The sequence below is a fragment of the Pholcus phalangioides genome, unplaced genomic scaffold (genome assembly GCF_987345545.1).
Source record: "Pholcus phalangioides strain wild (caught in Gottingen) unplaced genomic scaffold, Ppha-v1.0 ptg000011l_1, whole genome shotgun sequence".
Classification (NCBI taxonomy): domain Eukaryota; kingdom Metazoa; phylum Arthropoda; class Arachnida; order Araneae; family Pholcidae; genus Pholcus; species Pholcus phalangioides.
Window position 1 is genome coordinate 37,116,647 of NW_028301604.1, and position 16,288 is coordinate 37,132,934.

Consider the following 16,288-nt stretch of genomic DNA (forward strand, 5'->3'; position numbering starts at 1 on the left):
TTTTATGTTAAAAAGTTGGAGAGGGAAGCAACAGAACATACAGCAGTGAAAGTGAAGTCAATACAAATTCTGAAAATGAGGAAGATGATAGCGATGATTCTGAGTTTGATGGCGTGGCTCGAGCTGATTACTATGATTTACAAGATTATGAAGCGTGAGAAAAATTGTAAAAGTTTTCAAATATTCTCCAGTAAGAAATTCCCTTTTGCAGCGAAAAATACCCAGGATTGAAAAGAAAGAACTACACGTCATTTTAGAGTACTAAACCGTACATGTACTTCGTAAATATTCCTCTGCGGAACCTCTAACGAATTGGTGCATTGGAATGTGCGTGTACGTGTAGTGAAACCTGACGTGAAGTTTGTTTCTTTGTAATGCTTGTTATGTGTAAAGCTGCCATCAGTTTAGACTGCTGGAATACACTGCAGAGATTGATAGAGACCGTAGCCGGTCAATTTGTCGCGCTCAACTCCTCGCGCCTCAATTTGTCGCGGTACAAATTCATCGCAGTGCCAATTCGTCGCGGTACAAATTCGTCGCGATACAAATTTGTCGCAGTGTCAATTCGTCACAATACAAATTTGTCGCAGCTCCAATTCGTAGCTGTACAAGCTTGCCGCCGTGTCAATTCGTCGTGACGTCAATTTATATATTACAGCGCAGAATTAATTCGTCGAACCGTCGATTCTTCACTGCACATGTTCCACGCGAGCTTGTACGTTCGTTGTCGATTCGCACGATGGCGAATTTAACCGTGTTGAGTCGACGTAAGGGCAACGTCAAGGCCCAAATCACCAGACTTGATAAATTCTTGTCAGATAATGAAAGTGCTAGTGAGGCAGTAATTAAATGCAGAAAAGAAACATTAAACACGACAAAAAACAGTTTTGAAGAGTTGAAATTGAAATATTATGAAGTGTTAAAAGATGATGAATTCGAAGTTCTAAATGCAGAGCTATGTGAAATTGAAGAAAAATTAGAGGACATTGAAATCCGTTTGAATTTGTTGAGTTTCGTTCCCAGTAAAATCGAAACTAATGCCTCTAAGCAAAACGTAAAACTGCTAGAAATTCCCTGCCACAATTTAGTGGTAAATATGAAGAGTGGACTCTGTTCAAAAATCAGTTCAATTCTTTGATAACCGAAAATAATAACCTTTCCGATGTACAAAAACTGTATTATTTACAAGCGGCCGTAAAAGGTGAAGCTAGACACAAATTCAAAGCATTGAAGTCACCTTTGATTCGTTATTCTCTGCACTAGAGAAACGGTTTGAAAACAAACGTTTAATTGTTGATACGCATATCAATGCTTTAATTTCAATCCCTAAAATCACCCAAGAGTCGGCTAAAGATTTGAGAGCCTTGCTAGACAACGTTCTAAAGCACCTGAGAGCATTACACATTGCAAATCTTAAGACAGATGCTCTGAGTGAAGTAATATTATCCAATTTAATTCTCAGAAAATTGGACAGAGAAACAAGAAAACAATTTGAAATGACCCTAGAATCTACAGAAATTCCTAGTTGGGATAGTTATTTCGTTTTTGGTTAGCAGATGTCAGGTTTTGGAAGGTGTCACGCGAATCATTCCCGTCCGTGAGCCTCGCAATTCACCTATAAATAAATCGAGGACCTTTGCTGTAAAATCCTCTAACTACGGGAAATCATGTCCTGTATGCAAATTAGAACACTCCATATATAATTGTTCTGAGTTTCATAAGCTAAGCATTAATGAGAGGCAAAATATAGTGAAAAAGAAACACCTGTGTTTCAATTGTTTAAATGACTCCCATACAGTAAATGAATGTATGTCCAAGGGCTGTAACATCTGTGGTTACAAACATCACACCCTCCTTCACAGAGTTAAAAGAAATGACTTGTTAGAAGACAAAACAAAAAAAGAAGGAAAGTCGCCTCCGCAAGCATCAAACGTACTCCCGCTTGCTGATAAACAATTCGATGAGATGGGGGAAGTCAGTCACATATCGACCCTCATAAACAGCACTCCTCGACAAGTGACAAATAACTACGTTCTTCTGGCTACTGCGGTGGTATACGTGAGGGATTCACGAGGTTGTTTACAACCATGTAGAGCGCTGTTGGATAGTGCATCGCAGTCAAGCTTTGTCACTACTGAATGCGCAAAGAGACTTGGGCTGAAAAGAAATAAAACTTTCGTCTCTGCGTCTGGGTTGAGCGGCTTACCAGTAAACATAAACCAGAAACTGCATGTGGTAATTTCATCTTCAGATGACAAGTTTAGGCGCTCATTGGAGTTGCTAATAGTTCCGAAAGTGATGGGTTTCAGTCCTTCCAGATATATCAACAAATCTGAAGTTTTCCCCGCCAGAGAATATACGGCTAGCAGATCCTGACTTTAATGTTCCGAATAGAATCGACATTTTATTGGGTGCCGAAATATTCTTTGAGATTTTATGCGAACATCGGATTACCACATCTAAATTATCGTTGCAAGAAACTGTGGAACAGGTGCTGTATAATCCAGAGATTGGCGATTTCTGGCGACTTTTTTTTTCGGCGCCGAACATGTCCTTCGACCCAACCAAAAGTCGCCAAGGCCGTTAGACACTGCGGACGCCGAAAAAAAAAAAAATCGCCAGCATGGAAAACAATAATAAAAACCCATTCAAATATGAAAAATATCATGAAACACAAATGAAATATAATAGTATATTTAAATAAACAACGGTCATGCATGTTGTAAAAATAAGCATATTCTACGTAAAAAAAATTTAAAACCCGGACTATTTCCGGGTATCCAGATTCTTTTAAATAAATAACGGAAATTAAATAAAGTAACAAATATTAATAAGAAAAATAAATAAAAAGGATACAGCCCTACCGGTCGACGAAAATGTAATCCTAACGCTCGGAACGAAAAACACTAAATGACTATTCAAACATTTGAAAAGAGACGCTAAAAACAACTAACGAAAGGTCATCGCATCGGGAATAATTCAAGACAACGACGCTACTGCACAAAGGGAAAAAACTCCGTTATCCGTTTGAATCGCCCGCGCTTTAAGCGCCATCTATAATGGATGGGTAATGGAAGCTACGGTGGAACAATCTAGAACAATGACAACCCGGCAAAGCAAGTGAGAGCCCGATCGGCATAACTAAGAGCGCCGGCGTTGGCGACTTATAGCGCCCTTGGCGGTCTGGATTATACAGCACCTGTTCCGAAACTGTTTTTGGTTGGATAGTTTGCGGTGCGGTTCAAAACCAAACCGAAAGTAATGTGCGATATTGTCACTTATCGAATGAATTAGAAAATTTAGATAACACCTTGAAAAGATTCTGGGACTTAGAATCCGTAAACGAAAACAAGCTTATTGAAAGTACTGAGGCATTTCTTTGTGAAAAGCATTTTTGTGAAACTCATTCCAGAAATGAGGCAGGTAGATATGTCGTGCAACTACCTCTTAAATCAGATCAAACACAATTGGGAGATTCTTTGGCCATGGCTAGTAGAAGATTGAACGCAACGTGCAAACGACTAGACAAGGATGAAGATATGAAAAAGCTTTACGTGTCCTTCATGAAGGAGTATGAGGATTTGGGACACATGGAAGAACTCACCTCTGTTGCAGTTGATCACAACACCTACTATATGCCACATCATGGCGTTCACCGACCTGATAGTGCGAGTACAAAACTTCGCGTTGTCTTTGATGCATCAGCCGTCTCTTCTTCAGGGGTGTCTCTTAACAATTTGCTCATGAATGGTGGAACTATTCAACAGGATTTATTCTCAATTATAATGAGATTTCGTCAACATAGATATGCTTTCACCGCCGACATTGTCAAAATGTATCGGCAAATTCTGGTTGAATCCGACCATTGTGATTTGCAGAGAATCGTGTGGAAAGAAAATCTGAACGATCCTGTTAAGGTGTTTAGATTATTGACCGTCACCTACGGTACAGCTTGTGCTCCGTATTTAGCTACACGTGTGCTGAAACAACTTGCGCTAGACGAACAATCTCGGTTTCCTTATGCGTCCAAGATTGCACTCTCGGACTTTTATGTGGATGACATCTTGTCTGGTGCACATGAACTACATGACGCTCTAGAGCTTCAGCGTCAATTGATACAGATGCTCCAAACTTGTGGAATGACACTTCACAAGTGGTGTTCCAATTCGACACTGCTAAACGCAGTCAACCATGGCGAGAATGGATACAATTTTGATGCCAAGGACAATGTCACTGTGAAAACGTTGGGCTTGGCTTGGAATCCCCAAAAGGACTATTTCACGTTCAAGGTAAGCTCAAACCTATCTTCCGATTACACCAAACGCACCGTTCTCTCGGATATAGCAAGACTGTTTGACCCATTGGGATTGCTAGGGCCTATCATAGTTAAGGCAAAAATATTCATGCAGCGTTTGTGGCTGTTGAAATTGGACTGGAATAATACGCTTCCAAAAAAGGAAGCAACCGAATGGTGCAAGTTTACTACTGCCCTGCATGTTGTTAATGATGTATGTCACTTATCGAATGAATTAGAAAATTTAGATAACACCTTGAAAAGATTCTGGGACTTAGAATCCGTAAACGAAAACAAGCTTATTGAAAGTACTGAGGCATTTCTTTGTGAAAAGCATTTTTGTGAAACTCATTCCAGAAATGAGGCAGGTAGATATCAATAACATTGATCGTTATTGCTTATCTGGAAAAGGTCGATCAATTGAAATACATGGATTCGCCGATGCTTCTTCTGAGGCTTATGGCGCAGCAGTTTACGTGCGGTGTCTTTCCGAAAATGTGTACAGCGTTAAGCTTTTGTGTAGTAAGTCAAGAGTGGCTCCACTCAAGGTGACTACTATACCTCGTTTAGAATTGTGTGCAGCAGTGTTGCTATCCAAATTGATCAGTAAAGTCGTAGAATCTCTAAGGTTAGACATTAAGAAAATTATTTTGTGGTCAGATTCAAAAATTGTTCTGACATGGATAAACACCTCACCTCATTTGTTGAAAACTTTTGTAGCCAATAGAGTGGCAGTTATTCAGGAAATAACTAGTGGGTATAAGTGGTACCACGTTAGATCCGAAGACAATCCAGCAGATCTGGTGTCACGTGGCTTGTCTCCTGACAAATTAATTCACAATGAATTGTGGTGGAGCGGTCCTGATTATTTGAGATCAGAACTTAGTTTTGATTTTGATTCGCCAACGTTCACAGCTGAGGATGAGACATTTGCTAGTGAATTCAAGAAATCCGTTGAACATTCATTGGTAGCAAGTGTTGATGATGTTATAACACCCATAATAACGAAGGCCAGCAGATACACAACCACCATTAAAATAGTTGCTTACGTGCTTAGATTTTGTTCTAATGCCAGATCTAAGACAGATAAAAAGTCAGGTCCACTCACTGCCCAAGAACTTGACGTGGCAAAAATAAAAATAATCCAGATAGTTCAAAGGGAATTCAGTGAGGAATTGAAGAACTTGAAGCAAGGGGCTCAAGTCTCCACTAAAAGCAAATTGAAAAATCTCAATCCCTTCATCGATCAGGAAGGATTGCTTCGCGTTGGTGGTCGCATAAATGAAGCAGACATTTCGTACAAACAAAAACACCAGATAATTCTACCAGCCAAACACCGACTAACGAGACTGATTTTCGAATACTATCACCGTAAACACCTGCATGTAGGTTCTCAAACCTTACTGCATCTCGTTCGCCAAACTTTTTGGGTTGTTGGTGCAAGAAACCTTGCAAGAAAAATAGTTCATGAGTGTGTAACATGCTTCCGTGCACAACCGACCACTCTCGAGCAAATAATGGGCAACTTGCCTAAGGAAAGAGTAAACAGAACCTTTCCATTCAACGTTTGTGGAGTAGATTTTTGTGGCCCATTCTACGTAAAATTCAAGGGTCAGAGAAGGGGCCAATTGCATAAAATCTATGTTGCTTTATTCGTGTGTTTTGTGACTAAAGCAATCCACCTAGAATTCGTATCAGATTTGACAGCAGACGCATTTATTGCATGTCTAAAGAGGTTTTTTGCTAGACGTGGGAAATGCTCATCAATATTCAGTGACAATGGCACTAATTTCGTCGGTGCCAACACAGAGTTGAAACGTCTTCATCAGATGGTTGTGAAACCTGATGAATCTGTGGCTAATTTTTTCTCCTTCGAGGAAATCACATGGAATTTCCTACCTCCAAGAGCTCCAAATTTTGGAGGCTTTTGGGAAACTGGTGTCAAGTCCTTCAAGCACCATTTCAAAAGAACTGTTGGGTCTTCTAAACTGACGTTAGAAGAGTTTCAGACTGTTATGACCCAAATTGAAGGAATTTTGAACTCCAGACCACTTACACCTCGATCGCCAGACATTAATGACTTTGATGTCCTAACACCAGCTCACTTTTTGATTGGACGATCGCTTAACACCGTTGTTGAGCCTGACCTGTGCCACCTTGGTGATAACCGACTATCTCGATGGCAGCTCACAACACGATTCGTTCAGACCATCTGGAAGCGTTGGCAGATGGACTACTTAAGTTCGCTCCAGCAACGAAATAAGTGGCACTTCTCAAAATCTAATGTGCAACCAGGTGCCATGGTGATTGTGAAGGAAGATAACGTGCCGCCGTGTAACTGGTTACTTGGAAGAATCGAAGAAATCATTCCAGGTCCAGATCACAAGGTTCGCGTTGTGACTGTACGAACTAAAAAAGGACTAATCAAACGATCCATAGCAAAAATTTGTTTGCTCCCTCTTCAAGAGAAATGAAGTGACTGGGTCTTCATGTACTTTTTTATCTAGTGTTTGTGTTTATCATATTTAATCGGATATATTTTAGTATTTTCATTTGTGCATTTTAGCTGCATAATTTCATTGCATATGATAATGATGTTTTTTTTTTAAGCTTTTCAGAATGGATATTAATTTGAATTGACTGTACATATGTTTGTTGCATTTTGAATCAATTGCAACGCGTGTTTGATTACAGCAGTTATGTGTTTAGATTGTTTCAGTTCATTTTGATGCCTAAGATAGGATATGCCTACACAAGTAAGATGCATTTATCTTGCAAATGTATTATTACCATTATAGTTATATGCTCATGATTCTTCATAATTATTTTTACAATATGTATTGTGTACAAGTTTTGATTTCAAGCATTTTTTAATTTCTTTTGTACTGTGTTAAATTGATATTGGTTGTAATTAGCATTACAACGCCGGGCGGGATGGAAACGCCTAACTTTTTATCTTTTGCTCCCAACACAAGATGGAGTTGATGCCAACTTTCGCTTTTCTTTTCTTGTGTATTTCTTCTTATTATTATTATGGCTCTCTCCCTCTCTAAGGGGAGAAATGTGTAAGAGTGTATGTCACAACTCTCCAGTGGGAGGTTGTCTGATGTTAGTCCCCTGCGTGTTATTGCGCGCATTATTGAATCACCCTTCTTAAAGAATTAAAATTTGTTGAGTTTAAAAACACAGGTGTGTGTTTGAGTTCATGGTATTGACCAAGTTTTTTGTTGTATCTTAAAGAGAGATACAGGTACGGATGACAAAAAATAATGTAGTACTTTTTAAAATTAAATTGTTTGAATTCAATTTAAATTTCAATAAATTGAAATCTTTTACGTATCTTTAAAAAAAAAAGAAAAAAATTATGGTAGTTCAAAATACCATCAGTTATTATTCTATATATCATCATCGGGTTTTTACTGCCATGTTCCCGTCATATAAGTGTTTAAATAAAATGATACTCAAAGCACTGAAAATAAATAAAGGTTTAGATATTGTGGAGTGTTTATATGTACGATACGAATTGTTTTTAAAATTAAAATTATCCTAACAAATGTAGGCTATAATCAGAGGCGGATTTTATATATATATATATATGTATATAATAAGAAAAAAAAACAATGTAATTTGTTTATGTAAAATGTTGTATTTTTTTTATTTTTCCATATACAGTGGAACTTCGGTTAACGAGCTTAATGCGTTCCACCAACGTGCTCGCTATCGAATCGCCCGTAATGCAAATCAAATTTCCTCACCTCATAAGAAATAATGGAAACTTGGATAATTCATTCATATATATATATATATTTTTTTTTAATCTCCTTCCACATTGAATTTTTTTTTCACGTGGATGTACGACGTCTCCATCAATTTTCTTTCTAACTAGGTGTTTCGACCACATCTATACAACCCACAGTTACAATCGACATTTTGACGAAGGTCTTGCAAAATTTGCAAAAGAGTTCCCGGGGAAATCCTCTGAACACACACACACACACAAAAAACTCACCTAGCACTCACCTGATGCATTCATGTAAGAAAAATTGGTGTTCATATCTTGTGAACGGTGAGCAATAGATGCATTGTGAAAAAGTGTTTCAACGTAACCATCAGAAACCAAGGGATGCTGAATAATTTCAGATGAAAAATATGATATTTCGTTGTCACCATACCTGTCACTAACATCTGAAAACACACGATTCATTCTAGATAAGTTAGGTTGATATGAAGCAATGCCTGTTACTGATAATGGTAGAGTGTTTGATATATCTTGCCAGTACTCTTCCAGACTGGGATACATTTCTTCTCCCTATGGATGAGAAAAATTTCGGTTTTTATTATAAATTTAATTAACAATCAAAGAAAAAATATATATACACATATATATACAGGTTAAAATGGACCGACAAACTCAGAGGGTTGTTAACAGACATCAAGAGGAACAAAAATTGCGATGGAACATGGTGTCGCAAACCACGTTGAGAGGATGAAAATCACAAAAAACGCATGCAGGTTTCGACGTCACGCTGGAACGACAAAAGTACAATAACAACTGCAAAAAGATTTATTTGATTAATTATTACAAGAGTTGTTGGAAGTATCGTCCGCTGACGTCATAGCACAGTCTAAAACGACGTAAAAACGATTCCCGGATGCGCTTGAATGTACCAGGTATGATTTTGATGTCGCCCGCAGCGCACGATCCTACCCAGCGCACCCGTTTCGCGCCGCTGCTTACGTCAGATATGGTGAGTGAACCCACGAACGCATTCAGCGATCAACTGACATCCACATCTCGTCTCCTCTGGACTCAGACCCTGCATGCGTTTTTCGCAATTTTCACCCTCTCAACGTGCTTTGCAATACCATGTTCCATTGCAAATCTTGTTCCTCTTTATGTCTACTAACAACCCTCTGAGTTTGTCGGTCCATTAACAGAACACCCCGTATATATATACAGGGTGGTAACTATCGATCGCCCAATAATTACACACATGATTCCTTGGGAAAAACTGATACGAAAAGTGTTTTCTCCGTTTTTGGATCGAACGAATACTAAGTGAGTTATAGTGTTTTGAAATTTTGTGACGTGTCATTTTTGTAACGGTCAGCTATATACCAAAAAAAAAACTTCGAAGGAAAGTACATTTTTCCACTAGCAGCGGGTTTTGTCACTTCTTGAAAATTAACTGAAATATTCAATCCCATTGTGTGTGGAAGCCAAGTTCATTCTTCACGATTGGCTTTTTTCTCTCTATGTAGTTTGATATTATAGCCTTCTTATAATGTATATGTTACGGTGCCCGACCTTAGGTTTCACCAAGTCGAGTTAGTAAAAGCTAACATTTAGTAACTTTCATGAAAATTAGTAAAAATGCGAATTTTATAATTTTCATAAATTTGAAAGCTTGTCATTTATTAATCACAACTAACTTAATGCTAATTAAGATAATTAATTAAGTAATTAGTCATTCAAATTAGTGAAAATTAGTGCAAATATGATTTTTCTAATTTTCATAAATTAGTAAGCTTGCCAATCACAACGATCCAGATGCTAATTAAGATCATAATTAATTAACTAATTAGTCATTCAAATTCGTAAAAGTTACAAAAAATGCGTATTTTATAATTTTCGTAGATTTGAGAGCTTACAATTTATCAATCACAACAATCCTGATGCTAATTAGGATCATGATTAAGTAATTAGTCATTCCAATTCGTGAAAATTACTAAAAATGCGAATTTTCAAATTTTCATAAATTTGAAAGCCTGTCATTTATTAATCACAACGATCCTGATGCTTATCATAATTAATTAACTAATTAGTCATTTAAATTCGTGAAAATGAGTAACAACGCAATTTCTATAATTTTTACAAATTTTAAAGCTTGTCATTTATTAATCTTTACGATCCCGATCCTGATTGAAATCATAATTAACTAATTCATTCTAGTCATTCAAATTCGTAAAAATGAGTAAAATTGCGAATTTTTATAAATTTGAAAGGATTTTATAGCCAGGCTCGGGGGGGGGGAGGGTTTGACAGTAGCAATCTGTAAAACAGCGGTGGCCATAGTTCGATATGCTCGCGTGATACAAATTAGAGCTTGGCTTTGAATCAGTCCATCTTCGACATTTGCCAGGAGCAGAGCAGAGGGGAGAAGAAGGGTAGTGAAGGGAGCCCCGAAGGGTAATCTTTCGATACAGTACAGTTCTGTAGAATGTAGAGGATGTTCTTCAGATTACGATGGTATCCCCACTCTGCACTCAATAATAGTCTGAAATGATCCAGCGTATTAGTCGTTTTTTTAAGTAAGTAATGTGCGCGTGCTAAAAAAAGTAGCTCGTTGGCGAACCATATTCCTAAAAGTTTGAGACCTTTCTCGGCAAACTTAATTCGTTCCCTGTTAATTTTGATAGTAGGACTCTTTTTCCTCTTGTTTTGCCAATGATTTGGATTGTTCCACTTGCAAATCATTTTGTTGTAACCATTCGGAGATCTGTGTCAACACAGCGTTGGTAGAGGCTGTGATTTCAGTGGGTTCCTCAGCAGACAGCAAGAGAAGGTAGTCATCGGCAAAGGCTTATGCTGTGACCCCCAGGGCGCACTGGAGTCGAAGTAATGACTCGAATGCAGTATCCAAAAGCAGGTCCACTACATGAGTCCTGGGGCAACCTGAAACCTACGTCTTGGATGGTGGTGCTAAGAGTTATGGTGCGCACCGAGAAAATGTCTCACAAAATTTTTTCTTAGCTGAAGAGGAATGAGTAAATCTGAACATCTGTGAGTAAATGTTCATTCCTCCTATTCTCAATCTGTTCCATTAGATGATGAAGGGCATCATCCGTTGAGCGACCCATACGAAAACCAAATTGAAGAGGATAAAGGAGGCCGTCCCACTCACCATAGCAGGAGAATCTTTGTATAAGAAGTTTCGAGGACCTTTCCGAAATTGGAAATCAGCGTAATGGGATGAAGTACTTAAATCATAGGCTGCCGAATTGAGACGGAAATCTTTAAAGTGCGTTCCATAAGAACGGAGAGTAAAATATTTTTTTGCCTATATCTCTTTGTGAATCTCTTAAAGCTTTTCCCATCTTTTCTGAATCACCCTGTATTATTCGTAAGACCTCATGTTCCTCAAATAGTGGCTATGCAAGACGGCTGTCCAGATTGTCGTTTTGGATCAGTATTGATGTACATACTTCTGGAAAAGGGCTTGTTAGATGTTGCTCTGCTATATCTTTTGGTGTGGAGCTGGACTGCACTGGAAGTTGCATCTACGTTCGCCTGGGCCGAAATACTGCCTTATAGGGTATGCATATGCCGTAGTAGCTTGCGTGCAGAGCCTATTCCAGGAGTTGGATTTGGTTTGCATTACTGCCCGTTTGAAAAGTACTCGAGCATTTCGAAAGGAGGCCATGGTGTCACGGATTCCTGTCCAGTCCTCTTCATACGGTTTAGTTTTCTCTCGATGGCCCGTACTCGCCTTTTTTTGTCGTTTGAGCTCCTCCGTCCACCATTTGATACCCTTAGGGTGTGAGTGGGTTGTTTTTACAATCTAAGATAGTCTTGCAGTTAATGTTTATTACTTTCATCATTGTAGCATGCTGCTGTAGCTGGTTTTGATCGGTAACTGTATCAGTTCCTCCTGAAATCTGTGAAGTACCGCATGCATACTCCCTTGAAAACGACTTAAGCTTATAGTAGTTCCCTTGAAACTACTATAACTTACACACTACTATGTGTAAGTTATACACACTACTATGACGTGGCGTGTAACCACGTGGCGTCAAATGTTTGACGCCAATCAAATGGCGCGATATCATATCAGACATTATACGGTGTGCACACTGGTGTGATGCATTAAGACCGAAACACACTACGATGTTGAATTTGTGAAATCTTATTCGTGGAAATTCTGTGGCGTATAAATTATGTGACGTGGAATTCCCACGTCACAGAATTTCCACGAATCAGAATTCACAACGTCTCTGACATGACGTGAAATTAAGCCACGTCAGTTTAGTGTGTTTCAGCCTTCACACCATCAGTAGAAGTGTAGCCGTTGTGTGTTGATTGTGACTATTGTTTTGAGGACTTCTACTATTTTGATTTTTCTCAAAATGAAGATTTGTAAGACAAATGCCGGGATTACTCTATAAAAGTTTTTGAAAATTTGTTTCATAAAACTTATATGCAATTTTCAAGTTCTGTAAAGTATTTTTTATCTAACTTTTATAGTGTAATCCTTGGCCGTACACTACTTGAACCTGTGCATGCAAAACTCACGTTAGAAAATTAATTATATGGTACAGCTTTTTCGATGTGAGCTGAACATAACAAGATGGCTATCTGCTCCTTTTTTACTATATTTTATAGTGGAAGGTTTGATATAGGCCCAAAGTGATAAAAAAACCAAAATCAAACAACCACAAACACTCCCTTCTTCTCCCTCTCTCTCTCTCACACAATCTACGAACTCTAAAATTTGCGTCTGCTTGCGGCGACTATTGACATGTAACGTCTATTGAACTGATAGAAGTGACAGCTGTCGGGTTGGTGACCAACCCCACTTGGTACCGGAGAGAGTTCGTTTGGTTCTATGCAGTAGACCGTTCTTTTTTAGCCATCCTGGCAGAGGTACCTGCTAGCTCTCCATTAACTACCTTTGTTATTGACATAATCGTGCCTCCTCCCCCCCCCCCAGACTTTCAAGTCTATATCCGCCTACGGCTGCGTGACTCGAATTTTTTGTGAGAGAAATAATGATATCTCAATTAATTCTATTAACTCTTGGGGGTGCTCGTATTCGTGTCATAAAATTGTGGGTGATAGAGTATACGTTTTTGACGCCTACTGGCTGAAAGCCCCAACCTGTCAACCAAAGTTCAACAAATGGATATTTTTACCACTTGTAGCCATAATATTTGTAAGTACAAACTTTAAAATTACACGTTTAATGCCCCATGCTCAAAAAATGTATGTTTTTACGTGTGTTCAGAGTTTTTCAGTTCACTTAGTATTTCAATGTGGTTCAACAAAATTTCCCATATAGCATTTCGGGGCATGCTACGTGGATCAGGCTAGGTGTGGTTATGTATATCCCGACCTTCATCTTCAACCATTTTTCAGTGACGTTTCAATGCTTTGTTGCAATTTTGTTTTAACTTAATTTCAATGCAAATTTTTGTATGAAATGTGATTATTTTTGAAATTTTAAAGGTCTAATGAGAGAGTGCTACAGTATTTATTAAAATTTGTTTAAAAGGAAATTTAGTTTTTTGGGACATTTCCAACATGAAATTTTTTCCCGATTTTCGATCAATATAAATTAATGTCCGATTTTTTGAAACTTCTCAAGCATTTTATATAAATGACCAGTTATAACGCATGAAAAATAATTGTGCGATTTGGTCACGATTTGGAAGAGCGGTGAAAAATCGGTAAAAGCGAGTTTTCCTAGGATCAGGCTGTTTTGTGCAGCGTAAACAAAATGGGACCATTTCGCGTCGTCGGAAACGTGCAACTTCATTGCGCTAGGCGTTTGTGCTTTCCAAGCGTGGCCCGCTCAGCTGTTCTGTCGTCTGTATTCTTCAATATGTGCTCTTCGGCCGAGAATCGTACTTGGCCGCCATTTTGTATACTAAAAAAGGGGAAACAAAGAGAAAGGTTAAACACACTCAAAGACGAATTTTGTCCATTTCCTTGGGGGGGGGGGGGGGGAAATGAAGCTGATTTCCGCCGTTGTTTCGGTTGGTTTAATGATTGGCATATATTGCAGCGTTTCCCAACGTTTTTGATATCTTCGACATCTTGTGTTAACGGTCAATTTCACCAAAATAAAGTTCAAAATCATAGACGCTGGAAGCTGGGGACTGTAGGTATATGAGGCCCCCCTCAAATAAATTTTATGAGGAGGCTGAGCCCTACCCCCAATAATCAATTAATGTACAATGCAATGCACCATTTCGCCTCTTTCGTCGCGAATCGAGTTGATATATACGGGAATAAAAATGATTTTCTCATACCAACCCCCCCCCCTTATTGTTTTCTACATGTCGCCACCTCTGTTCAAAATGTATTGTTTTTGATAATTTGCATATAAAGAAAATAAGTACCAATGTACAGTTTTACATACGTAAATGTGTTATTCATGCAATGATGAGAGGTTAAAAAACAGTTATATTAGATAAAAAATAATATTGCAGAAATAGTAAGATAATTGGGAACTACTGTAGCAGGCGTTATAATGAGCGTCAACTGTTTCTCAATATAGTGTATATTAGGGTAACTGAATAAACCTGTTATTATGCATACTTACCAACTGTCTAGGTGAGGTTGCTAAATTTGTCACTTTTACGGGCGAGTAAGCATAACACCCAAGCGTCGTATGAATTTGATATAAATACTAAAAAACAATTATCACTTTTACAGGAGATTATGCATAATGACCAAGTGCCGTTGGCAATTTGATAAATACTTGGAATATATTACCTTTCTCTGTGATTATGAACAGGGCCGTCTTAAGAGCATCATGGACCCCCGGGCCGAGTGGTTTTTCGGAGACCCTACCTGGTAAATTCTATAAAATTTCAATCGGATCTCATTTTTGTGAGGCCCCTCTTATCTTGAGGGTCCAGGCTGTGCCCGGGTGTGCCTTTAAGACGGCACTGATTATGCATAATACCCTAGTGTAGTTGGGGAAGTTTATAAATATGAAAAAAATTCCAAATGAGTCAAGTATGTCTGATGAATATAGTCAGACCCCGATATAATAACAAATTTGACGATCGTACCCAGATGTAATGGTAACAAATTTTACGATCGTGTCCCCATATAATGATAATAAATTTTATTATCGTACTCCGCTATAATGATACAATACACGGTGAATTATTATGCATATCTTATAGTACGTTTTATCATGTTCACCAACGACGCGACGCATGGTTATTATGCATAATCTCCAGTAAAAGCTACAATTTTTATTAGTTATTAAATTTGCAAATGATGCTTGGGTAACTATGCATAATCACCTGTAAAAGTGATAAATTTAGGGCAATTTGTCAAACTCACCAAGACGATTAGTTAAGTACATAATAACCAGTTATTATGTATAATAACGGCATAAATAAAATTTATCGTATCATATATATTTTTATTTATCTCATATTCAGATACATTGTTTAATTTTACAATTTCAAAGATTAAATAAATAATTTTTGTTTACTGGCCTGAAACTTCAAGTTTTTCTCCCAAGCCTCTATCCGTGCATTTTGATTTCTGTATTCTCGGTGGGTAGGGTCATAGACCAGAAAATTTAACCGAACGTGTTCGATCAAACACGAAAAAAATTTAAATAAATCAAAACGCGAACAAAAAACAAATTTGATCAAAACACGAACGAAGCAAAAAGAACGAGGAAAACAAATATGGCGTCTTCACATGCCATCACACGACTGATGAAAATCTGAACTATTTGATTTTTTTGTGACACGTAATAAGGCGTTTTACGTCGGATTTCGTAATCCGACACATTCACACGTCGCGTCAGCACAGTGTGAACGTACCTACAGAAAGAAGGCTCATAGTTGGAATTTATATCGCACGCATTTCTACGTGGTCCCACGTCACGTCAGAGTAGTGTGCATGCATTTTTGCATGTTACGTCAGGTTACATCATCACAGACTTTACTACGTTGCGTCAGCACAGTGTGAACGTACCTACAGAATACTCATTGGTGGAACTTTATATCACAGGCATTAACGTGTGGTAACACGCCACATCAGTGTAGTGTGTATCCGCCTTTAATCTTCTTTGTATGGTGTGAAACTTCTATGGTGTGGTTGGTAGAGAGTAAACCGAATCCTTTCTAATAGAGACAGATACTTGTGCGTACTCACTTATACTTTTTTTTTTAAACCGAGCACAACTCGGGTCTATCGCCATGGGCAATTTACTACCTGGTGAGTTGTGCCGAAAGCCGATC

At 38.2% G+C, this 16,288-nt stretch overlaps 1 protein-coding gene across 10 annotated transcripts in view; it reads right to left on the reverse strand.

The window, feature by feature from the left end:
* The window catches only part of cnc (NFE2 like bZIP transcription factor cap-n-collar), a 662,445-nt gene that overhangs the window by 221,066 nt on the left and 425,091 nt on the right, over positions 1 to 16,288 (reverse strand). For all 10 annotated transcript variants that reach the window (XM_089239517.1, XM_089239519.1, XM_089239518.1 and 7 more), the window contains one exon: positions 8,315 to 8,603. In XM_089239517.1, the coding sequence (XP_089095643.1) occupies positions 8,315 to 8,603 (289 nt within the window). The remainder of the gene's footprint in view (positions 1 to 8,314; positions 8,604 to 16,288) is intronic.